General features: G+C 38.9%; 1 protein-coding gene across 1 annotated transcript in view; it reads left to right on the top strand.

Annotated features, from left to right (window-relative positions):
* LOC126191236 (vacuolar fusion protein MON1 homolog A) overlaps positions 1 to 17,325 on the top strand; it is a 106,699-nt gene extending 89,374 nt beyond the window's left edge. Inside the window, exon 8 of the mRNA XM_049932040.1 lies at positions 16,319 to 17,325. Coding sequence (XP_049787997.1) covers positions 16,319 to 16,459 — 141 coding nt within the window. The 3' untranslated portion in view covers positions 16,460 to 17,325. The remainder of the gene's footprint in view (positions 1 to 16,318) is intronic.
* The last annotated feature ends 8,374 nt before the right edge of the window (positions 17,326 to 25,699 follow it).

Below are 25,699 nucleotides of genomic sequence, written 5' to 3'. Positions count from 1 at the left end.
TGCATATGAAGTGATTTGAAATGTATACATAGAGTATGTTAAAGTACTTGCCCCATTCTAGGAGCAGTGTATCATAGGTCTTTGGAGTAGGGAAGTGTTCCTAATGATTGGAAAAAAACACAGATCGTCATTGTCAAACATATGTCCAAAACTGTAGGCTTATATCTTTGATGATGGTCGGTTGTAGAATCATGGATTATGATATTTCTTCGACTCTTTTTAGACTTAGTTCCTTTTGTTTCCTCTGGAAGATAGGGCCGTGACAAAATTCCTCCACCTGGTATGATTTCTAGCAAGTCTGTTCACTTCACATCAGGTTTTCCCATCCTCTGCAGCTTCTCTCTCGATCGTGCTTTTCCGGGTCTGTTTGGGACGACCACATTTTCTAACTCCTTGAGGGTACCAATCCAATGCCACCCTTTCAACAGCTCCATCTGGTTTCCTCAGTGTATGCCCAGTCCAGATCCATCTCCCTCCAAAGATCTCCATTTGTCTATATATCTGGCATCTCACATTTAAAATATTCTGGAGACAGCAGTTGATAAAAATTTGGAGCTTGTTTTTGATATGGTTAGTCACTTTCAAAGTTTCGCAACCATACAACAGAACAGCCTTCACATGGCTATTGAAAAACCGGAGTTTGGTCTTCTTTGAGATGTTCCTATTTCTCCAATAAGGGTACAGTTGTATCCACAAAGCAAATGGTGGGTTTGTACAACTACAAATGCCCTTCTCAGCGCCTCCTGTAGTCGTGACTATACCTCTGAGATAGAGGAAAGACTGGACCTGTTCAACGTCCGGTCGATTAATGGTCAGTTTATTCACGATGGTCAAATTTATCCGCATTTCTTTGGTTTTGCAAACATGATGTGAAATGATAATTCTAAAGGACGAAAATCTCTTCTAGGAACCAACGTGGGTTCCAAAAACAATGATAGTGTAAAACCTAGCTTCTTCATCAGACACAGAAAGCAATAGATACACATGCCCACGTACATGCTATGTTTCTTGAATTCTGAAAGGCATTCGATACAGTTCTGCATTGACACCTTGTGAGCAGCATACGAGTGTTCGCAATATTGGATCAGATGTGTGACTGGGTTGAAGAGTTTCTAACAAACAGTACACAATGTGTGTGTGCGTGTGAGCGCATATGTGCGTGCTGGAAGTTCCATGAGGCTTTTCACAGATGATGCTATTGTATGTAGAAAAGTTGGGACGCTTAGAAAATTGTAGTGAAGTGCAGAAGCAGCTGCAAAGGATCAACACTTGGGGCAGTGAGTGGCAGTTGAGCCTCAACATAAACAAATATAATGCATTGCAAATACATAGACAAAAAGATCTTCTATTGTATGATTACACAATTGCATTGCTTCCATAAAATACATAGGAGTATCCATATGGAGTGATCTGAAATGCAGCAACTGCATAAAATAAATCATTACTAAGGTAGATGCTGAGACTGAGATTTGTTGGAAGAGCCCTCAGCAAATGTAGTCCAGCAACAAAGGAAGCAGCTCAAAAACACTTGTCCGACCAATATGTGAATATTGCGCATCAGTAAGGGATCTATACCAGATAGGACTGATAGAGGAAGTAGAGAAGATCCAAAGAAGAGCAGCGTGTTTTGTTACAGGTTCATTTAGTAATCACAAAAGAATCGCACAGATAGTCAACCAACACCAATGGCGGATGCTGAAAGACAGAGGTTTTGCATCACGGTGTGGTTTATTGTTAAAGATCCAAGAATGTACGTTCACAGCAAAATTAACAAATCTATTCCTTCCTCTTGCATATATTTTGCAAAAAGACTGTGATTATAGAGAGAGATGATTCGAGCTCACATAGAGATTTACCAGCAATCATTCTTCCTGCAAACTGTTGGGTTTCTTTATTTTAATTATTATCTTTTTTGCATATAGTCACCAACTGGTGACTTTTGCAAACATCATAGCATTTTTATACAATTTTTTTACAAACAGTAGGAATTTGAAATTCACGTGTACAAGAAGCCACTTACGGGTGATGCACTTGGCAATATATGGTACAGTACTTCATAATGCAAACATACAGTTGCTACATAGTATAGGCATTTGAATTTATAGCATGTTGTTACAAAAATAAAATATATTACAATCACCTCAGAGTAGTACATAGTATAGATAGAAGAGTTGGGCCTGCATTAATAATAGCTACATTTTAATGTCAGTATTCATTCAATGAGTACAAACATTTGAGAGTTAAGAATAATTTTAAGGCCCTTTTGAGTACTTTACCTCTGTGGCATCTTATAACACTTGGCAGTTTGTTAAACCATATCTGGCCATTAATCCAAGGACTATGATCTGTTGTCTTTAGTTTAGTTCTGTTTCTGAAGAAGCAATCTTTTGATCTTGTGTTATGGGTATGCATATCAGAGCACTTAGTTTCATTATTTTTATGGGCCACAAAGAATGTTATTAATTTGTACAGATACAAGGAAGATATTGTTAGATATTTGTTGTACAAAGGTTTCGCTATATGAATCTCTGTATCCAAGTCGATGCATGGTCCTGATTGCTTTTTTCTGCAGTGTTAGGATTCTGTTCACATGTCTATCAGTAGCAAATCCTCTTACCTCTATTCCATAATTAATACACTCCTGGAAATTGAAATAAGAACACCGTGAATTCATTGTCCCAGGAGGGGGAAACTTTATTGACACATTCCTGGGGTCAGATACATCACATGATCACACTGACAGAACCACAGGCACATAGACACAGGCAACAGAGCATGCACAATGTCGGCACTAGTACAGTGTATATCCACCTTTCGCAGCAATGCAGGCTGCTATTCTCCCATGGAGACGATTGTAGAGATGCTGGATGTAGTCCTGTGGAACGGCTTGCCCTGCCATTTCCACCTGGCGCCTCAGTTGGACCAGCGTTCGTGCTGGACGTGCAGACCGCGTGAGACGACGCTTCATCCAGTCCCAAACATGCTCAGTGGGGGACAGATCCGGAGATCTTGCTGGCCAGGGTAGTTGACTTACACCTTCTAGAGCACGTTGGGTGGCACGGGATACATGCGGACGTGCATTGTCCTGTTGGAACAGGAAGTTACCTTGCCGTTTTAGGAATGGTAGAACGATGGGTTCGATGACGGTTTGGATGTACCGTGCACTATTCAGTGTCCCCTCGACGATCACCAGTGGTGTACGGCCAGTGTAGGAGATCGCTCCCCACACCATGATGCCGGGTGTTGGCCCTGTGTGCCTCGGTCGTATGCAGTCCTGATTGTGGCGCTCACCTGCACGGCGCCAAACACGCATACGACCATCATTGGCACCAAGGCAGAAGCGACTCTCATCGCTGAAGATGACACGTCTCCATTCGTCCCTCCATTCACGCCTGTCGCGACACCACTGGAGGCGGGCTGCACGATGTTGGGGCGTGAGCGGAAGACGGCCTAACGGTGTGCGGGACCGTAGCCCAGCTTCATGGAGACAGTTGCGAATGGTCCTCGCTGATACCCCAGGAGCAACAGTGTCCCTAATTTGCTGGGAAGTGGCGGTGCGGTCCCCTACGGCACTGCGTAGGATCCTACGGTCTTGGCGTGCATCCGTGCGTCGCTGCGGTCCAGTCCCAGGTCGACGGGCACGTGCACCTTCCGCCGACCACTGGCGACAACATCGATGTACTGTGGAGACCTCACGCCCCACGTGTTGAGCAATTCGGCGGTACGTCCACCCGGCCTCCTGCATGCCCACTATACGCCCTAGCTCAAAGTCCGTCAACTGCACATACGGTTCACGTCCACGCTGTCGCGGCATGCTACCAGTGTTAAAGACTGCGATGGAGCTCCGTATGCCACGGCAAACTGGCTGACACTGACGGCGGCGGTGCACAAATGCTGCGCAGCTAGCGCCATTCGACGGCCAACACCGCGGTTCCTGGTGTGTCCGCTGTGCCGTGCGTGTGATCATTGCTTGTACAGCCCTCTCGCAGTGTCCGGAGCAAGTATGGTGGGTCTGACACACCGGTGTCAATGTGTTCTTTTTTCCATTTCCAGGAGTGTATATGCAAATATTGTCCCATAATAAGCAGTTTTTAATGTTTGTTCAGAGACTGATTTTGATAGTTTGCTAATTAAGTGCAGTGAACTGCTGATTTTATTGCATAAAAATTGATATGTTCTACCCATCTAAGATTTTCGTCTAGGTATATTCCCAAAAATTTACATTTGTCAGTGTCTATTTTTTTGATGTCACTTATATTATCAATACAGCTTTAGTATGAATTACCAGGTTTAAATGTCAATAGCTGGGATTTGCTAATATTGACTTTTAGACCTTGATCATCGAAGTAAGTAGTTATTTGACTTAAGCCATCAGTTGCAGCCAATGTGAAGTCATTAGTTTGTTTGCTAAAGAACAAAAGTGATGTATCATCTGCATAACTTACTAATTGGGAGTACAGATGTGTCTCTAAATCATTAATGTAGACCAGGAAAAGGAAAGGGCCCAATACGGAGCCCTGAGATACACCTTGTTTTACTGTTTCATAGCTGGATTGGAAATGTTTGATCTGATCATTAATTTCATAACTCAGCTTAGTACACTGCTTACGATTGGTTAGATAAGTGATCAGTAGTTGTATGGATGTGGCATTTAATTGTAAGTTTCCAGTTTGCTGAGTCAAATGCTTTAGTAAGGTCTAAAAATACCCCTGCTGTCTGCATTCCGTCATCCAGGGCATCATACACCTTGTGGAGAAATTTGGTAACTGCCGTAATGGTACTGTGATGCTTTCTGAAGCCATGCTGTGTGTCTGCTAGTAAATTATTCTTTGTAAAATAATAAATAAGTTGTGTCGACAAAACAGTTTCAAATATTTACCAAAAATTGGTGTTAGTGATATGAGCCTGAAGTTTGATAGCTCTTCTTTCGATCCTTTTTTATGCACAGGTTTAACTATACTTTTCTTCAATAAATTTGGAAATGTGTGCTCCCTGATACTACTGTTGACCATATGGGTAACTATTCCAACTAATTCCTCATTGCATTTTTTAATTATAATACTACTCTGTCCATCCCAGCCAGATGAGGTCTTATTGTTTAAGTTATTTATTATTTTTCCTATTTCCTCCACACTCACTTCCTTAAATTCAAAAGCTGTTTCCAGCCTAGGGTAAGGCTTTACCATCCAAGTCAGACCTGTGTTACTAACTGGATTCACAGCTGAAGATATAAAATATTCATTAAATATATTGCAGATTTTATCTGGATCATTAATATGGTTTCCTTCATATTGGATTCTGTCTATTTGAGCATCTAACTTAGAAGTGGCTTTGCAATATCTATCTATTATATTCCATGAAGTCTTCCCTATATTTGTTGACTGAGCTATTTCCTTATCTAGGATCTGTTTTCTTAAATTTGAGAGCTGTCCCTGAAATTGTTTTTTAGCTTGAATTTACTTATCCTTAAATATTTGCAATTTAGTTGAGTTATGTAGCACACTTAGATCCTTGATATTTTGCCTGAGTTGAATCATGTAAGCTGGAAGAGACAGTCTGGTGTTTTTTACATTTTGGTTGTGAGTTACTACTTTCTTGATTTCTTTCACTGGGCAGCAAAAAATTAAGATATTGTAAAATAATATCATAAAGTTTGGCCCATTTGTATTCGGACCTTTTTTGCTGAAGAACTAGTTGCCATTCCTCAGATGCTAGTTTACTTTTAATAGCATTAATGTTTTTGTCTTTAAGCATTCTTTTATGTTCTACGACCTGAGTCCTTTCTTGGAAGCTTGTGTGTTCATAGTCTACAAATTGACATTTGTGGTCTGAGTAGTGGAAGTCCACATTCCAGCATCTAATACTATCTAATACTATCTTTTACTTCTTTACTTAGTATTATGTAGTCTGTTCTACTAGAAGTAAACTGAGTTATTCTTGTATCTGAGTTTACAGCATTCATAAGATTATAGGAGTTAAGGGTATCTGTTAGTCTGCTTTTATGGTTATTGCAAGATGTTGCCTCTATATTCAAGTCACCAAGTATTGTTACCTCGTTTGGGTCACAGTGTCCCACTATTCTACTAAAAATATCTATGAAATGCCCTACCTATGATTTGGGTGGACGATAAATCCCAATAATTTTCTGTTTCACTGTGCCCTGTCCACAACCTTTGTATGCAGTTCGACGCCTGTCACTTCAGTCAAGCCTTCATTATTATACAGATCTAGATAGTTTAATTTATTTAATTTGAGCTGCTCTCTAACAAATACTGCTACACCTCCACCTTTATGATGCTGTCTACAGTAGCTATTTCCTAGTAAATAGCCATCTAGTTTAAAGTAAATAATTTCCTCAGATTTCAGTCCATGGTCGTTAACACAACTACATGAGGTGAATGATCATTTACAAAACTCTGCAAAACAGTGAGCTTATTTCTAAGATATTGTAGATTTAAGTGCATGAGCCTTAATGATACTCTTAGTTTGTCACTTTGAATTTCCTCCTGTTCTGGATTGTTGATATTGGGCCAAATCCAGTTGGAGTTGGCCCTTTCAACTAATTTCCTTGTGTGTTGGGATTTAGGGCGATAGCCCGTCTGTTTTCACAGCAGTTTTTACGAATTATTATGCCAACAGCTTTGTTTATGTCTTATGCAAGTCTCTTTTTATCAGATAGATTTAAATGTTGACCATGCATTGTGAAAATAGTGTTTTCGTAGCTGTTGACATCAAGAAGGCCTAAGTTTTTAAACTTGGAACAGAAATGTTGTAATTTTTCATTTGTTCGTTGAATTTCACTATTTACACAAGACCAGCCTGCCAGATCAAACCTCAGAGGTAAATTCACTACTATCACATTTGTAGTTGATTGCAACTGCAAGATAATGATCAGATTTCTTATAAATGCACTGGCCTCACTGCAGTAAACATTTTGATCTCGCTAGGAGAACAACACAGTCACTTTTAGTGGAACTGGCACATTCTTTTTGTATATTGCTGGTTACATTTTTGAATTTTGCTCCAGGCTTAACAACAGCTGACACACTCACGTTCTCCTAAGCAGAGTTTGATACAAAGTTTGAAACATTGCGGGCATGGCTGTCTCCAAATATTTTTAATTTGAATGCATGATGTATTTGTTTTTGCGTGGCTGAAGAATTGCTCTTTGGAAATTTTGTTTGTTTTTGTGATTTTTAACACTGCAGAGGTGCCTTCAGCATTGTCAGACACAAGCTGCTTTTTTCCCTCCAGGTTTTGAATATTTATGGAACGTTGGTGCTCATCTGCTATTCTTACACTACTCTTTCCTGAATTGTCATGTTCTATTTTTTCAGCTGCAGTACATTTCTTGGGTTTACGTGATTTAACAGTTACAGTACATTTGTTTTCATTCACTTTAAGATTATTGCTGCTCCCCACGATTTTGCATGTGTGTTCTAAAGCAGCACACTTTATTTGTAGCGCTTCAGTATCACCTTGCAACATTTCAGTTATTGAATCCTTGGCTCTGATAATGTTCATATACTTCTTTTCACACGTTTCTGTTACACACGCATCACACAACCACTAGTAGTCCACAATTATTAATTTTATGTTTATTTTGCGACAGTTTTTGTGAAACCACCATTTACAATATTTGCACTGGATACTTTTCCTGACTCTTTTTGTTATATAACTTGCAGTTATCACCACTTTTCACTTAACTTTTATTGGAACTGTTTACACCTGCTAGACCGATCGACGCCTTCTTTCAACAGTTTTCTACTGCGTCACTTGTGTAAACTGTACTGTCTGCACAGATTTCTTTTTTTCTTAATTGTATTTTTGTTTAAAAATTGTATCACCTTCCAAACTTTCCATACTGATAAAGGCCATAGAAGCATGGTATTTTCTCAGTGAACTTCAGACCTAAAGATTCTGGTAGCTAGAGTCAAAAGTTTTTGTTAATCATGCATTTTGCATTCTTAAAGAGAGTTATTGGAACAAGATAGGAGTAAGAAAGACTGCTACAGGACATACCCTCTGCCACAAATGCCAAGGTGGTTTGCGGAGTGTAGATCCAGATAAAAGATGATTTTACGTCTTTTCCATTGGGCTACACTGTTTCTGAAGTGAAGTGGTAAACTCAAATTACATCCACAGTAACAAACTTGTACACAAAATCTGTTGGATTCCTCTTAATATGTTAAAACCTTTACTGCAAGATTTGCTTCCTCATTTTCTTATGGTTTACATTCAACAAACATAGTGCCTATTTTGCACAAAGATTTCCCATAGTTGATTCTTAATGGAAAATGCACCATATTCTGGCATATTTAGGGCATAAGCTACTCTGTACACTTTTAATCAGTGTCATTCAGTACCATATTGCTCAAATTGTGGATGTTGTTAGCTGTGACTGCAGTTTTTACATCATATTCCACATAAGATATCTTCAATAGAAGTATGGGCACATATGAATACAGTCATCCATTTTTTTTAATTACTTAAAAAAAGCATCAGAATCCATATAAATGCTTACCAACTTTGTTATGAACTTCCATTGGTGATAAATCATTTGACACAAACAGCTTTTTAACTTCACAAACACCAGTTATACAATTTTAATAAATCACACAGATTATAATTACTTTAAAAATGCATAAAAACAAAATCCTTCCACAAATGAGATTAACATTTGACTTACGTTATATGTTACACAGTAACTTAGCAAAAACAAAATTTCATTTAAATCAGCATCTTGAGTACCAAACCTACAGTTTTTGCATTGCTTGTGTCATAGTTGGAATTTTAACTGAGCAGTTGCTACATGTATTTCTCACTAAACTCTGCTTTTTATCAATGAATATACCCTTTCTTAAAAGCTTTTTTTTTTTTTTTTTTTTTGAAGCTGAGACAAGGGAAATAAGTGTTCACTCAAGTACAGAAACCATGGTTAACAGGATACTATTTTTCCTGCAAAATAGTGGCAGGTTCAGGTAGCAGTGATGGAGATGGGTAGTGATTATGCATTCTTTTCTCCATAGTAGACCACAAAGGCCAAATAACATTGAGATGTGTTGATGTGATAACCCATCCTCATGTTCACAAAATCAGTTCTGGATGACGTGAGCTGTGAGTCTGGGACCTCTTGTCTTGGAACACAGCACCATCATTGGAGAACAAACATTGTACCATGGGATGGACCTGATCAGCCAAAATTTTCACATAATCCTTGACAGATGTTATACTTTGGGGCCCATGGAAAACAACGGTATGGCTGCCCAGATCGTCACTGAACCATCACAAGGTTTCACTCTTTGGATGTAAACTCAGCCTGAAGTTGGGAAGTGTGTGATAACTCATTAGACCAAATGTCTTTCTTCCATTGCTTCATGATCCATTTTTTATGACTCTGGCTCCATGTTTTCCTTGTTACGGGCATCTGCATCACTGATGAGTGGTTTTGGAATTCCAGCTCGTCCTGCAGTTTCCTGCTTTTGGAACTCCCTTCATGATGTTTTGCCACTAAAAAGATTTGTGAATGCGACATTCAGATCTCCAGTGATTTTTGCAGCTGCTCTGTCCTCTTTTTTTTCATCACAATCCTTTTCAATGACAATCCGTCATGCTCAATCAACACACATTTTTATCTGTGTTGTAACTTAGTATGTGAAGTTTTTCCATTTTCCCCGTATGTGGTGTAAATCTTTGATACAGTGACTCTTGAAACATCAAACACTTCAGTGACGTTGGTTGTGGAAGCACCCACCATACAAGCACCAACAATTTGCCCACATTTGAATTCTCTTAGCTCTGACATAATGTACACTCACAACTACAAAGAACACTGTTCTGACCACGACCGACACTTGCAGCATATTGACGACATTGAACAGGTGCCATTTGAAGTCAAATACAACTTGTAGGCTTAACCACCATCTGCATTTATGTTAAAGTGTGCATTTCTTGGAAGAATCCTGGAGGTACTAGAAGGTATTAGGTAGATTATATAATGGTAAGACAGAGATTTAGGAACCAGGTTTTAAATTGTAAGACATTTCCAGGGGCAGATGTGGACTCCGACCACAATCTATTGGTTATGAACTGCAGATTAAAACTGAAGAAACTGCAAAAAGGTGGGAATTTAAGGAGATGGGACCTGGATAAACTGACTAAACCAGAGGTTGTACAGAGTTTCAGGGAGAGTATAAGGGGACAATTGACAGGAATGGCGGAAAGGAGTACAGTAGAAGAATGGGTAGCTCTGATGGATGAAGTATTGAAGGCATCAGAGGATCAAGTAGGTAAAAAAGACGAGAGCTAGTAGATATACTTGGGTAACTGAAGAAATATTGAATTTAATTGATGAAAGGAGAAAATATAAAAAAAAACGCAGTAAATGAAGCAGCCAAAAAGGAATACAAACATCTCAAAAATGAGATCGACAGGAAGTGCAAAATGGCTAAGCAGGGATGGCTAGAGGACAAATGTAAGGATGTAGAGGCTTCTCTCACTAGGGGTAAGATAGATACTGCCTACAGGAAAATTAGAGAGACCTTTGGAGAAAGGAGAACCACTTGTACGAATATAAAGAGCTCAGTTGGAAACCCAGTTCTAAGCAAAGAAGGGAAAGCAGAAAGGTGGAAGGAGTATATAGAGGGTCTATACAAGGGTGATGTACTTGAGGACAATATTATGGAAATGGAAGAGGGTGTAGATGAAGATGAAATGGGAGATGCGATACTGCGTGAAGAGTTTGACAGAGCACTGAAAGACCTGAGTCGAAACAAGGCCCTGGGAGTAGACAACATTCAATTAGAACTACTGACGGTCTTGGGAGAGCCAGTCCTGACAAACTCTACCATCTGGTGAGCAAGATGTGTGAGACAGGTGAAATACCCTCAGACTTCAAGAAGAATATAATAATTCCAATCCCAAAGAAAGCAGGTGTAGACAGATGTGAGAATTACCGAACTATCAGTTTAATAAGCCACAGCTGCAAAATACTAACGCGAATTATTTACAGACAAATGGAAAAACTGGTAGAAGCCGACCTCGGGGAAGATCAGTTTTGATTCCGTAGAAATGTTGGAACACGTGAGGCAATACTGACCCTATGACTTATCTTATAAAATAGATAAAGGAAAGGCAAACCTATGTTTCTAGCATTTGTAGACTCAGAGAAAGCTTTTGACAGTGTTGACTGGAATACTCTCTTTCAAATTGTATAGGTGACGGGTAAAATACAGGGAGCGAAATGCTATTTACAATTTGTACAGAAACCGGATGGCAGTTATAAGAGTTGAGGGGCATGAAAGGGAAGCAGTGGTTGGGAAGGGAGTGAGACAGGATTGTAGCCTCTCCTCGATGTTATTCAGTATGTATATTGAGCAAGCAGTAAAGCAAACAAAAGAAAAATTCGGAGTAGGTATTAAAATCCATGGAGAAGAAATAAAAACTTTGAGGTTCGCAGATGACGTAATTCTGTCAGAGACAGCAAAGGACTTGGAAGAGCAGTTGAACGGAATGGATAGTGTCTTGAAAGGAGGATATAAGATGAACATCAACAAAAGCAAAACGAGGATAATGGAATGTAGTCGAATTAAGTCGGGTGATGCTGAGGGAATTAGATTAGGAACTGAGGCACTTAAAGTGGTAAAGGAGTTTTGCTATTTTGGGAGCAAAATAATTGATGGTGGTTGAAGTAGAGAGGATATAAAATGTAGACTGGCAGTGGCAAGGAAAGCGTTTCTGAAGCAGAGAAATTTGTTAACATCGGGTATAGATTTAAGTGTCAGGAAGTCGTTTCTGAAAGTATTTGTATGGAGTGTAGCCATGTATGGAAGTGAAACATGGACGATAAATAGTTTGGAGAAGAAGAGAATAGAAGTTTTCAAAATGTGATGCTACAGAAGAATGCTGGAGATTAGATGGGTAGATCACATAACTAATGAGGAGGTATTGAATAGAATTGGGGAGAAGAGGAGTTTGGGGCACAACTTGACAATAGAAGGGACCGGTTGGTAGGGCATGTTCTGAAGCATCAAGGAATCACAAATTTAGAATTGGGGGGCAGTTTGGAGGGTAAAAGTCATAGAGGGAGACCAAGAGATGAATACACTAAGCAGAATCAGAAGGATGTAGGTTGCAGTAAGTACTGGGAGATGAAGAAGCTTGCACAGGCTAGAGTAGCATGGAGAGCTGCATCAAACCAGTCTCAGGACTGAAGACCACAACAACGTGCATTTCTTGTGATGTTTCCATGTTTTTGTCCAACCCCTGTATCTGAGGATAGTAATTACAGAGGAATTTTAAATTATTGACTAAAATGTATTGCAATGTTTTAGTCAAAAAAGCCAGGGACTAGTTTTTGGAAAGGACATATGCTGTATTCAAAATAAAAAAGAAGAGAATTAGACTAGGAAACACATTTATCATTTATAGGCTTCGAAAAAGCTTTTGACAGTGTTCAGTGAGTTGTTACACAAAACCTTTTTTTTAAAAAGTGGAGTACCCATATCACCTCATAAACCGATATCATATCGTAGGAGATAGTAACAGTATTAGAGAAGGAAAGCTGCTACTCACCATATAGCGGAGATGCTGAGTTGCGTTAGGCACTACAAAAAGATTCACACGATCATAGCTTTTGGCCATTAATGTCTTTGTCAGCAACACACACACACACACACACACACACACACACACACACACACACACACACACACACACACACACACACACACAAACAAACAACTCTGCTGTTCCAGACAACTGAAAACACACTGTGAGTAGCACCAGTGCATGATGGAAGTGGCGACTGGTTGGGGTTAAGGAGGAGGCTGGGGCGGGGTGGGAGAGGGGTAGTATGGTTGGGGTGGCAGACTGTGAAATGCTGCAATTTAGACACAGGGCAGGGGAGAGGTGGGAAAGGGGGGGAGGATAGTGGAAAGGAGAGAGATAAAAAGAAATAAAAGGACTGGGTGTGGTGGTGAAATGATCATTGTGTAGCACTGGAATGGGATCAGGGAGGGGGCTGGATGGGTGAGGACAGTGACTAACGAAGGTTGAGGCTAGAAGAGTTATGGGAACGTAAGATGTATTGCAGGGAAAGTTCCACCTGTGCAGTTCAGACAAGCTAGTGTTGGTGGGAAGGATCCATATGGCACAGGCTGTGAAGCAGTCATTGAAATGAAGGATATCATGTTTGACAGTGTGTTCAGCAACAGGGCGGTCCACTTGTTTCTTGGCCACAGTTTGTCGGTGGCCATTCATGTGGACAGACAGCTTGTTGGTTGGCATGCCTACACAGAATGTAGCACAGTGGTTGCAGCTTAGCTTTGAAATCACATGACTGGTTTCACAGATAGCCCAGCCTTTGATGGGATCTAGGTGATGTTAGTGACTGGACTGGACTGGAGTAGGTGGTGGTAGGAGGATGTATGGGACAGGTCTTGCATCTGGGTCTATTATAGGGGTATGAGCCATGAGGTAAGGGATTGGGAGCAGAGGTTGTGTAAGGATGGACGAGTATATTGTGTAGGTTCGGTGGACGGCGGAAGACCACTGTTGGAGGAGTGGGAAGGATAGTGGGCACGACACTTCTCATTTCAGGGCATGATAAGAGGTAATCAAAAACCTGGCAAAGAATGTAATTCAGTTGCTCCAGTCCTGGGTGGTACTAAGTTACGAGGGGAATGCTCATTTGTGGCCGGACTGCGGGACTTTGGGAGATCCAGATAACTAGGCTGTATGGAAGGGACTTCTTGGTATGGAATGGGTGGCATCTGTCGAAGAGGAGGTCAGTAGTTTTTATATGGATGGAGGTACTGATGTAGCCATCTCTGAGGTGGAAGTCAACATCTAGGAAGGTGGCTTGTTTTGTGCAGTAGGACCAGGTGAAGCAAATGGGGGAGAAATTGTTGAGGTTCTGGAGGAATGTGGATAGGGTGTCCTCACCTTCGATCCAGATAGCAAATATGTCATAAATGAATGTGAACCACGTGAGGGGTTTAGGATTCTGGGTGTTTAGGAAGGATTCCTTTAGATCACCCATGAAGAGGTTGGCATAGGATGGTGCCATGCAGGTGCCCATAGCCATACCCCGGATTTGTTTGTAGGTAATGTCTCATAGGAGATAGATAAGATTACAGTGTTGCTAGGGTCATTGGCAAAGGTGTCAGTGGTGTTTTAAGTTTAATAGAATATGACTGTGAAGAACCTTACACAAAATTTTTAGAAAGGACCAAACTCTGTAGAATCTAATAGGAGAACTAAACATCCAGGAATCTTTCTTTTTTTCACTACCATAATTTTCAGAGAAAACAAGTAATTCTCTTGTAATGAAATATTTAAAACCATTAAGATATCGCATTTTGTCTGTGAAAGATATAGACTTGTTTGTGGGCTGAACAGATTTGTAAGTAAATGCAAAGTACCTAGATAAATCATAAAAGTGAGCTTTATAAGGGATGTATATTGCCATCTAGCTGCTCCTACTGAGGGCTTAAATTTTTATGGATGTCTGTGGCTCCTGCAGAAGAGGTGCTCACTTATACTGTAAGCTCACAAAAAAAATTAAGAAGTTCATCAGATCTTGGAACAATGACGTATGTCAACTAAACTGCCAAGGATTGTCTCAGAATTTAGCAGAATAAATTGAATTTATTGTACTTTCAACACATAACAGCACATTGTGAGTCACGCATGTTCCGGATGGCTGTTAATTAATGCTCAATGTTCAATTCTCTATCACATCCCACTTCACAACAAGTAATTAAAGCCTGAACTTTAATTTCAAAGCTTAGCACTGTCTGCCTAAATTTGTAGTCCCCCAACTTTGAATGATTCCAAGTCGAACTACTGTTGAAAATTTTTCAAGTGCTACACACTAGCAGAATGTGTCCAAGTCCAACAGTGTTTCAGTTCCATTGTTCATCTATGAAAACGTTTAACTTACATGAAATGCCTGTTAACAGGGAACTGCCCATGGCCATGTCAGCTAAACGATTTCCCCCAAAGGGCTCTTACATTGTCTGTTTCTAGTTGCAGCAACTGTTTTTCAAAGTCATCAAAATCACATTTGGTGTCATCATTTAAATTTTTTTCAGTTTATGCATCAGTGGTACATGTCAGAGGATGCATCTTCCCAGCACACATCTCAGTATGTTTTTGTAAATTTTTCTGTAATTATTTCCTCTTCAACAGCTGTAAAACATGAAACTTTTTTAGTAGAAAAAATATTCAGTCCAAGACAGCTTGCTTAAAATTTGTATAAAGTTATAACTTTCTCACATACTAAGATAGGGTAAATCACCAGCTGTTGTGTGTTGAGTGTTATTGGGAGCAGATGCTATTTGTTTAGGTGAGCTCAACTGTGACTACGGTTCTTGATATGGCTCACCACAGATCTTTAGAGTTAGATTGAATTGCTTTGTGGGTTGTGGTACCTTGTCTTAACATCTACTTTCTCATACTGTGATGGGTTTCTGACATGATTCTCTCTCTCTCTCTCTCTCTCTCTCTCTCTCTCTCTCTCTCTCTCTCTTTCTCTCTGAAAGAGTAATGAGGTCAGGCATGTTGAAACATCTTTCACTGCAAGTTTCAGAATTAACGTTGGTAATGAGTTAGTTAGGTTATTATATAAGTCTAGTAAGCAACTGAATTTATGTTGTTACAGAGGATGGGAAGGCTTATTTGGTACAGAACATGTGTGTTGACTCTACTGGTACAACTTGGAAATCTTTGGTCATTCATCCTGTTACATTATCGCAAAAGAAAGAATGATATCTGTGCTATATTTTCTAATGGTTTCCATGTGATATAGTTTAGTATACACTTATGGAAGAACTTTCACTTTCTGCAGAGTGTTGTTGCGTATCTAACATGTGAAAAATTAAAACTTTATGCTGGCCGTGTTTTTGAAACTAGATCCCTGCCTTTTATGGGATCAATTACTTCATAATGCCTCGTGGACTAACTCAAAACCTCAGCTTGCCTTGGACTCTTCCCGTTTGCTTCCAAATATTGCAATGGCATATCCAAAGCCTCATGGTTATTTCTGAGAAAAGATCTTTCCACTAAGCAGAGTCTGGAAGGAAAGAGGCAGAGTCAATGGAAGTTACAGCTCTGAGTTGGTCGATAGTGTGTTAGTGTGATGTTAATTGTAGGATGCTTCTGAGAGGGAGTTGTGGATCTGTGTTCAGATAGCGGTCTAACCCACAGTTTTATCATCATAATTTAATCTGTAAAGTATAATTTTTGATTTACCGAAATTAATCCTTTAGGCTGGCCTTTGTAGTAATTATATTGACTTTATCTTTTCATTTTTCAGGTTACTACAGGGTTCGAGCTCTATATAACATTCGAACCATTGGTTACAAAGCTCAGTGCAATTAATGCAGTCAATAAACTTCTGCGTTGGATTAAGAAAGAAGAGGAACGTCTGTTTATATTAAACGCACCAACCTTTTAATTAAGTATTTGTGTATTACTTATGAAGCTGTGAGTTTGAATGCTACTACCTTAAAAATAGACTGTTTCTAACGCCAGTTATGTTGCCCCGTCCAAAAAATTGAATTATTCCTGCAATTCTGGCCTTTCCTTCAGCTTTACAGCAATAACAGAATTGTAAAGATTTTGTTGACATTGATGTCTTTGGATCAGGTGCCATTTCTTCTCTGTTGAAATATATGATACATTCAAGAACACAAAACAGACCAAACATAACAAGCTAAATAGTCCACTTGAAAACAATATAAACTGTATTAATATAGGTAAATTAGACATTCTCTTGTGAATGAGATGATGATTGTTGGTGCCTTTTTGGAAATAGCATAGTTTCATCAAAAGTTACACAAGAAATGCTAAATTCAAAACGAATTGATTTGCAGAAAAGACAATTATCTTCAGTTCACAAAATCCAGAATTCTTGCATAATGATGATATGCAGTAGCAAACATAGTCAGGTGTTTCTCCTTTTTGAATGAGAAAGAAAGGAGAGAGAAAGAGGTTTGGATCTCCTTTATAATATCGTTCATTCAGGGATACTGTGATATATATTGCTTATTTATGTACATATATGATTGATCGTAATCATAATTCAGTCTGTTTTGTCATATATACTGTGGAATGCTGTAGTGAGCAGAATACTTATGTACATGATGAAAAACTGTTCTCTTTTTTGTAAGAGTTGTTATAAATTACAGTATCTGAATGGTGGAGAATTTTAAGTGTGTATGATCACTTCCGTTTGCAACTTCTCAGATACTGTTATAGACCTTGGCTACTGTGTAGCCTCAGTGTATATTGTTCGCTGTAATAAAACATTCCAGTACAAAATATGTGTGCATTCACAACAACAAGAGCAACAATAACAACAGCAACAACAATAATGCTAATATAGGGGACTGCTCATCTTAAAATGGTGGTTTAGATAAGGGGTAGGAATGTGTGGCTAGAAATACTTAGAGAAATTTTAGGAATGTCTCTAATTACCGATTTCTGCATGGCATTTCAACTTTTTTACTTAACTTACTTTACCTACTTTTGTTAGCATGTATTTTGCTGCTTTTTCCTTTCGAAAAAGGTCTTCAACTTTTTTATCAATGAAAATTCCTAGAATAGCTTGTAAGTTATTGCCAAGTCATCCATAAAAGTTAGACAGCATACTTAAATCTTTGTTGATTTTCTTCATAAAAATTGTACTATTTTGGTGGCTATGAAGGTATGAATTATAGACTTTTGTCATACTTTCATAACATAGTTAAACAGTAAAGGTTATCTATCATGCCATGTAACAGACCTTTCTGATTTTCTGGATTATGTTCAGTTGGCATACTTCACTTCTTGTACCTGCTGTTACTATGGGAGTGACAAATTTTCAGTTCTTTACAGTGAAGCTGAAGAACATCTCATAAGTCAAATAAGGTAAACAAAAATGTATACATGCTGCATAACTAAAAATAAATAAATACTATGTTACTAGTGTCGGAAGCTCCATATGACTGTTCACATATGATGCTATTATCTATAGGGAAAATTCAACACCAGAGGTAAGTAGCAAAATAAGGGAAGACTTGCAGAGAATCAATAATTGATGCAGTGAGTGGCAGTTGTGAATCACTCTAAGAAATAAATCTAAAATTTCATTGGCTACTTTCAAGTGAGCAGTAGTTTCCTTCTCGATAAAAACCTCATCTTGAAAATACTGTCTCTTTCCCCACCAGCTGAAGCCTTGAGTGAAGAACTGCCACTCAACACTGAGAGAAACATAACAAGAAATAACAGTATACTATTGCTGCAACCACTTCTGCACTTGTATGGCTTATTGATACTGTCATTTGCACAGTACTGTTTCTTTGATGGCAATCCGTTATCCAAGACTTTTATTGAATGGAAAAAATTTTCTCTCCAGTATTTCACTGTAGGTACAGTATTTATTAGTGTTTTATGAATTCTGTTTGCTGGTTTTGTTTTAACACCAAATTCTGTTAGAGTTGTCCATTGCTTCTCTATTAGAGTGAGAACCACCATCTGAAATTAATAAATGGTGACTTTGAATAAGAAGGTTTTAGGTTAGGACAGACTGTGATTCGTGTAAACATCACTTGCTTCAGAGGTACACTGCACAGTGTTCAAATCTCTGCCAACTGATTGTATCATATTTCCAGTTTCCTTGTTGGTTAAAATCTCTCTCCTCTAGTGCTCATCATGCACTTTTTAGGAATAATACTTGACTTTTCTGGTTTTCTAATGTCACAAGAGCAAAAACTAATTTCACAGCTGCATAATCAAATTGGCAGTGGGGTCTGGTGACTATCATTATTGCCTAGAAACACCAGGGTCCCTGGTTTGATTTCCAGTGACCATCTCAAATTGTTCTCTGGTGCAAGGTCTGGAAGCAGTACCATTCAGTTTTGTGAGGCAACTGGAAAGATGCTTGAAAATAAAATAATCGAAATTGACATAGAAGTTGCTGACATAGCCTTATGTCACAAGACTTGCACCATCCTGGGTGACACACAACATTTATCTAAGTGAAAGTATCAGCTGTTATTTTTTCAGGTTAGCAAGTGATATGCCTGACATTTTAAGACTGTGGATCTTATTGTTTGCAAAATTCCAGATGTGTTCTGTAGGATTTTGGTCTAGATGGTAGTAGGAAGAGAACCGTTTTGTTGGAAAATTTTGTCATTGAAATAAAGAAGAGAAGATTGGTTGTCCATATTTAATGCCAAAACTTCAACTTTCCTTGTCTGTGCATATATCTAATTTTTTATGTTTGTTCCTAAAAGATAGTCTGAGGTTTCCCTGATATAATCATAAAAGGAAAGCGAACATGAAACAAAACTCTGTATTTACAACAATGAAATGTTGTCTGGCATTGTTGTTTGACAATTTTCTTTGCACACTGTAACAGTGCTGCTGTGACTGTCAAGGTTTATTAACATGAGGGATAAAGTTTTTATTGGAAGAGTTATCACTGTCAAATTTTATTGATATGAGAAATGTCTGAGGCACTATAAAAAGAAAGTAAACATCTTAAAGTACTCAGTGTTAAACACCACACACAAGGATAGTACTGGAAAGTCACAATGAGCATGGCCGAGTAGTGGTGCAAACATAGCTGTTATCACACCCAGAAGAGAAAGTAGTGTGGTCTGGCCTGGGCCAGACGACCCCAGAATAACAGACCTGTCTGTAACAGCAGCCAAAACACGGAAGTAAGAGCCCAAGTTGGGTGTTTCCAACTATTTTAGGTGGTTCGAGTAACTTCTGGCAAGATTTCTGTCATTAAAACGACCTCCAGTAACAGCTGGAGAAAGCAACACTGTTAGAGACCCTGAAAAAGAAATATATAAAAGGCAGTTGGAGGCAGTCTCGACAGTTCGGGTCACAGCTGGTCAGTACCAGGGGTCATCAGAGTTGTCGAGAGCTGTCACTATAGAGTGACAGTTCGGCAATGCTGCAGTAAACTACGAGAAGACTGTACACATTGGATGGAGGCAACTGATTTACCAAGAAGTATCCAGCCACAATTTTTACCTTGAATTTTCTGCCTGTTAGTAAAGAACAAGCTCTGTATAGCATGTCTCTAGAAGTATTAATGAATAATAGTATTTCTATGTGTTTTCAGAATATACAGAGGGACACTTGTCTTCTTGTGTGAGTAAGGTGTCCTGTTATATGAATTGCAATGAAAGATAATAAGTATTGTTGTGGGTGTCAGAATATAGGAATGCATGAGCGCTGCCTCGCTCTCATCTCCTATTGCAATTCAAGTATTTCATGGTGTATCATCAGAATGAGTTACAAGCAGAGCACTCATTTCTCACAGTGAACAGGAACCGAGAGTTACTGGAAAGGACTAAGATATAGGGAGGTAGTGTAATTGTTTGTGTAAAACTCCATTGTAAGAAATCACTCTGAGAAGGATTGAATTACTGAGAAGTAAAGTATTCTTACATTGTATCTGGCAGTGTTTGCACCCTATTCACTTCTTAAGAAGCCAGAAATATTCTCCACCCATTCCAACCTCACCTCTGCTAAATATCCGAGACGACTTGCTCCATCACACCCCAGTACAGGTAAACTCCACAATGATGTCAACGCCCTGACTGTACGGTGCAGGCCACACTTGCATTGTGGATCTTTCAAATAAAAACTATGATCCTCAACTATGTACCCTCAGACTCAGAGTTGAAATATTAAAAGTTTTGGCTGATTTCGTTGTCTGGGGGCTGGGATACATAGTTGCTGCATTACAAGCCAAATACTGCTGAGTTTACAGGATACAATATGAATATACATATGAATCGAATGGTCAAAGGTTCCTGACACTCGGCAATTGTGAATTTTTAATGTAACATAATTTTTATAAATGAAAGATTGCAACTAAATAAAATCTGCAGTTACTATTTTTAACAACTTTAAATGATGAGTACGATAGCAGAAGTACCTTTAAGGATGCCGTTTATTACTGCAAAACACTTATTGGTGTCGATGATCCAGCAATTAAATAAAATATAAGTTGAATAACAGGGAAACAATAGATTCCTACTTCACATAATTCATTATGAACAACAACATAGCTCACGAGATATTCACTTCTAAATGCATATTATGTCTTCACTGCAGAAGCCACAGAAATCTCACAAGTGCACAAGTCGGCACTACGAAATATTTTTATCTCCCGCGACCATGTGCAAACTGCTCAACACTCTTCAAGTATTTCCTGTGATTGTCCATCGCGCCTTCCCGTCCAGCATTCCCCAGTGTCCTCTGCAACCCAATGCTCCTTCCCCACTTCCATACAGTCTCTCTATTGGCTTCCGTAGTTGGCTACCGTAGTAATGAGTGCTGTGTTTGGCTAGAGCGCTTCTCCCACCATGTCTCCAAGCCAGCACAAACTCACAAACATATTGAAACGCACAAAAAATACTGGATTTACATTTAAATAACTTGAAATTAAATAAATATTCCTATGGCTGGACCATAAACACGTTCTAACACACATTGTTAAATATATACTTTACTTTTACTTTACACGTGGCTAAGGCCTTATCGACCATACACCTGCTCTACGAGCCTCTTCCAATTATTTCTATCCAGGGAAATTGTTGTCCAATCAGAGTTGATGCCCATCCTAGCTGCATCTTCCCGGATATTCTCCATCCACCTAATTCGAGGTCTTCCTCTTCTTCTCTTTCCTTCTAATTTCTTAGTGGATGCTATTTTGGGTAGTCTGTTCTCCGGCATCCTTGCTACATGACCAGCCCAGTTCAGTCTTCTCTTCTTTAACATTTCCACAATGGTACTATGTTTGTACAGCTCCCGTAGTTCTTCATTTTTCCTTATCCTCCACTCCATGACATTTTCATCGAAGATTGGTCCAAATATTTTTCTTAGTATTTTTCTTTCAAATATCAACAGTTTTTCTTCATCTTTTTTCCTGAATGTAATAGCTTCACGTCCATATAATGCTACTGGTACAATAGTTGACTGATAAAAACGGATTTTGAATTCAGTACTAAGTGATCTCATCCTTAAAATTTTGATACAGCTGTAAAAAGTTCTGTTAGCTGCTGCTAGACGGGCGTCTATTTCTTTTTCTGCTCTATTGTCTCTGCTAAAAAGACTCCCTAAGTACTTGAAGTGGTCAACTGCCTTGAAAGTGAGACCATTTACAGTCAGTGGTGTATTCTTTTGGAGTTTTTTACTTATGACTAGATATTCTGTCTTTTCTTCATTCACATGAAGTCCAGCTTTCTCAGCTATTTTGTAATAATTTTGCATCATACTGATTAATTCAGCTTTTGAAGTGCTTATTAAGGCTACATAATCTGCTTAAGCAAGTCTAGTAATGTTCTGTCCCTGCAGTTGGATCCCTTGTGGATTAGTTTTGGTGAATTCTCTATCAATCTTCTCTAAGATAATATTAAATAGAATAGGTGAGATGGCATCCCCTTGTCTCAGTCCAGTGTACACCTTAAAATTTTCAGTCTCTCCTGCAGGTGTCTTAACTTTGCATATGGTTTCTTCCAAACACATTTTAACTAATTTGATTAATTTTAATGGTATTTCAAATTCTTTCATGGTGTTTAAGAGTGTCTGTCGGTGTATGCTATCATAGGCCTTCTTGAAGTCTATAAATAGAATATGGATATCTACATTAAATTCCCATGCCTTCTCAGTTATTTGTCTCAATGTGAATAAGTGATCCAAAGTGGATCTGTTAGTGCGGAAACCACATTGGTAGTCCCCAATCAGTTCTTCGGTTATGGGAATCAGTCTGTGTAGTATACACATCGACAAAATTTTATACGTGACATCGAGTAGGGCAATTCCTCTGTAGTTATCACAGACAAGGGGATCATTCTTCTTAAAGATGGGGCATATAATTGCAGTTTTCCAATCGGTCGGTATGTTTTCTGTCTCCCAAATTGTTTCAATTAAGGAATGTAGTTCTATTTCCAATTGTGGTCCTCCATTTTTTAAAAGCTCAGCATATACCTGGTCTTCCCCACAGGCCTTGTTGTTCTTTAATTTCTTTGTTTGTCTTATTTCATTTACTGATGGTGTGGTGACTTGTATATCAACTGTATCTGGTTCTTCAAATGTAAAGTAATATTGTGGATCATTGCAGTTGAGCAGCTGTGTAAAGTATGTCTTCCATGTTTCTTGTATGTCATTCTTGTTTGTAAGTATTTTCCCATTATGGTCCTTTATAAACTGTTCCCTTTTAGTGAATTTTCCCAAGGACTTTTTTATATTCTGGTACATCTGCCTTGCTCTGTGATGCTTGAAATCATCCTCCGCTTCTCTTACCATGTTGTTGTAGTGTTTTCTCTTCTCTTGTCTTAGAGTTCGTTGTGTTTCCTTGCGGATTTTATAGTATCTCTCCTTTAGTGTAATATTGTCCATGTCTTGTAACCATGTCTTCCTCGCATTTTGCCTCTCCAGTACTCTTTCTTGGCACTTTATATTAAACCAGATTTTGTTAGTTCATTTTCTTTTACCTATAGTTTTGGAAGCTACATCTTGAATACTGTTTCTGAGGTGTCTCCATCTACTTTCCACGTCTTGCTGGACACTGTGTCAGTCTAGATTCCGATAGGTTAATTTCCATTTCTTTCCTAAAGTTTTCTTTTATTTTTTCTTCTGCCAGATTTTCTACATCGTACCTTTTAATTTCAACCCTATTTGTACTTTGTTTCTTTTTTAGCTTTATTTTCATTTAAGCTATGATTAACATATGATCTGTCTCACAATCTGCTCCCCTAAAAGTTCTAACGTCTTTAATACTGTTTTGAAATCGTCTTTGGATGGCGACATGGTCAATCTGGTTCACTACTTTTCCATCTGGTGATATCCATGTCCCTAAATGAATACGTTTGTGTTGGAATTTTGTGCTGCTTAATGTGAGACCATTTGCCATTGCAAAGTTTATGAGTCGCACACCATTCTCTGAACTTTCATCATGTAAGCTGTAATTCCCAATGGTTGGTTTGTAGATTTCTTCTTTTCCTACTTTGGCATTAAAGTCTCCTAACACTATTGTTACATTATGTCTACTTATTGAATTATATGTCTGTTCCAGTTGACTATAAAATTCTTCTTTCACGTCATCTTCCTTATCTTTTGTGGGTGCATGAACATTTATAAATGTAATATCAAACCACTGAGCCTAAATTGTAATGTGTGATATTCGGTTATTAATTGATTTGAATTCCTTTATTGTGTCAATTGTTGTTTTATGAATGTAAAAGCCCGTTCCAAATTCATGGCGCTGACCGCAGTCTCCATACATTATTGTCCCGTCTCCTATTTTCATTGATCCCGTTCCCTGCCATCTTATTTCTTGGAGCGCTACCAGTTGTACCTTGTATTTTCCTAGTTCGTTTATTAGTATTTGTGCGCTTCCTGGGCAGTATAGACTTCTGACATTCCACGAACCAAAAGAGAAATCCTTGTAACTTTGCCAATTTCTGTTCCAGTAAATTCTGTCCTGTTTCCGAGGCATACCTTGAGTGTCCTGACCTGCCATTGTTTTACATGAGTGGGTTGGTAGCCCTCTGCACAACCCCCAACCTGGAGGATCAGGAGTCTTGATTTTGGGGTACTCTACCCCTAAGGATTTGCCTTCACCATGGCTTAACGAGTCTTCCCTACCCGTGCTAGTTTTGGTCCACCCCGGGTATTTTATTTCCCCGGTACCCCCCATATCTGGAGAGCATTCCCCAATCCGCCACCCGGAGAGGCGCCCGATGGGGGACTAGAAACCCCACACGGGCATTGTTAAATATATAAACAAATTAAATAAACATATATCAAAGAAATAGAAACAAAAGTAGGCCAGTCGTTCTAAAACACAGTAAATATTTGACCAATTACTTCATGAATAGTATATATTGGATATAAACAAAGACATAGATGAATAAATATATTTATAAGCATGCTGCTACCATTTTTTCGTGTAACTGTGGAGTACTTGTGGCCTGACGCGATCAATAGTAGTCGGCCACTTTGACCTCCAATAGTACCTCCTCGTGTACTATTCAAGTTACATGCCTGTAATTCATACCCATTTAGGTTTACACTAATAGCTTTCTAAAGACACATCGATTGACAAAATGGGATGCACCGTTTAGATTTTGGAAGCTCATTGCAGGGTGTTACTTGTATAATTTGCAGTCAGATACTAAACTTTAAACTAATAAAGATATTGAAAATCCGATTACACCATCAGAATCATTGTGTAAATAATGGTAATGTACATGTTTTCTTTTAAGGTATCATGATTCCTCTGGCTATTATTAATTTCTGCATGAAGTGTGAAATGTCTGCCATTATGGTTTCATAAAGTCCGCCATCTTCGGCACTCCCGGCATACAAATCTCCTTCATCAACACAAAGCACAGTCCTCGACACAGTGTCAACATGGGATTCCCAGCTACGCGGTCAGCCTGGACCAAGCGCTGGGGCTACCCCTCTTGCTCTGGCTAATGTTCGGCACCACACAGTTGCTGATGAGCCCCGGCTTGCCGAGCGGTCCATGGGGCCATACCAACTCCGAACTTAGAAAATTTTCAGGACGCCACAACTCGCCCATTACCTCAAACACCTCCAGTTATTAACATTCTGGCTTGCCAAAATGTTCAGAAGTAGTGCCCTTCAGTTCATGCAAGTACATATAAAACAAATTACAAAGAAC

The sequence above is a fragment of the Schistocerca cancellata genome, chromosome 6, assembly GCF_023864275.1.
Source record: "Schistocerca cancellata isolate TAMUIC-IGC-003103 chromosome 6, iqSchCanc2.1, whole genome shotgun sequence".
Taxonomy (NCBI): Eukaryota; Metazoa; Arthropoda; class Insecta; order Orthoptera; family Acrididae; genus Schistocerca; species Schistocerca cancellata.
This window is presented reverse-complemented; position numbering and strand designations above follow the sequence as displayed.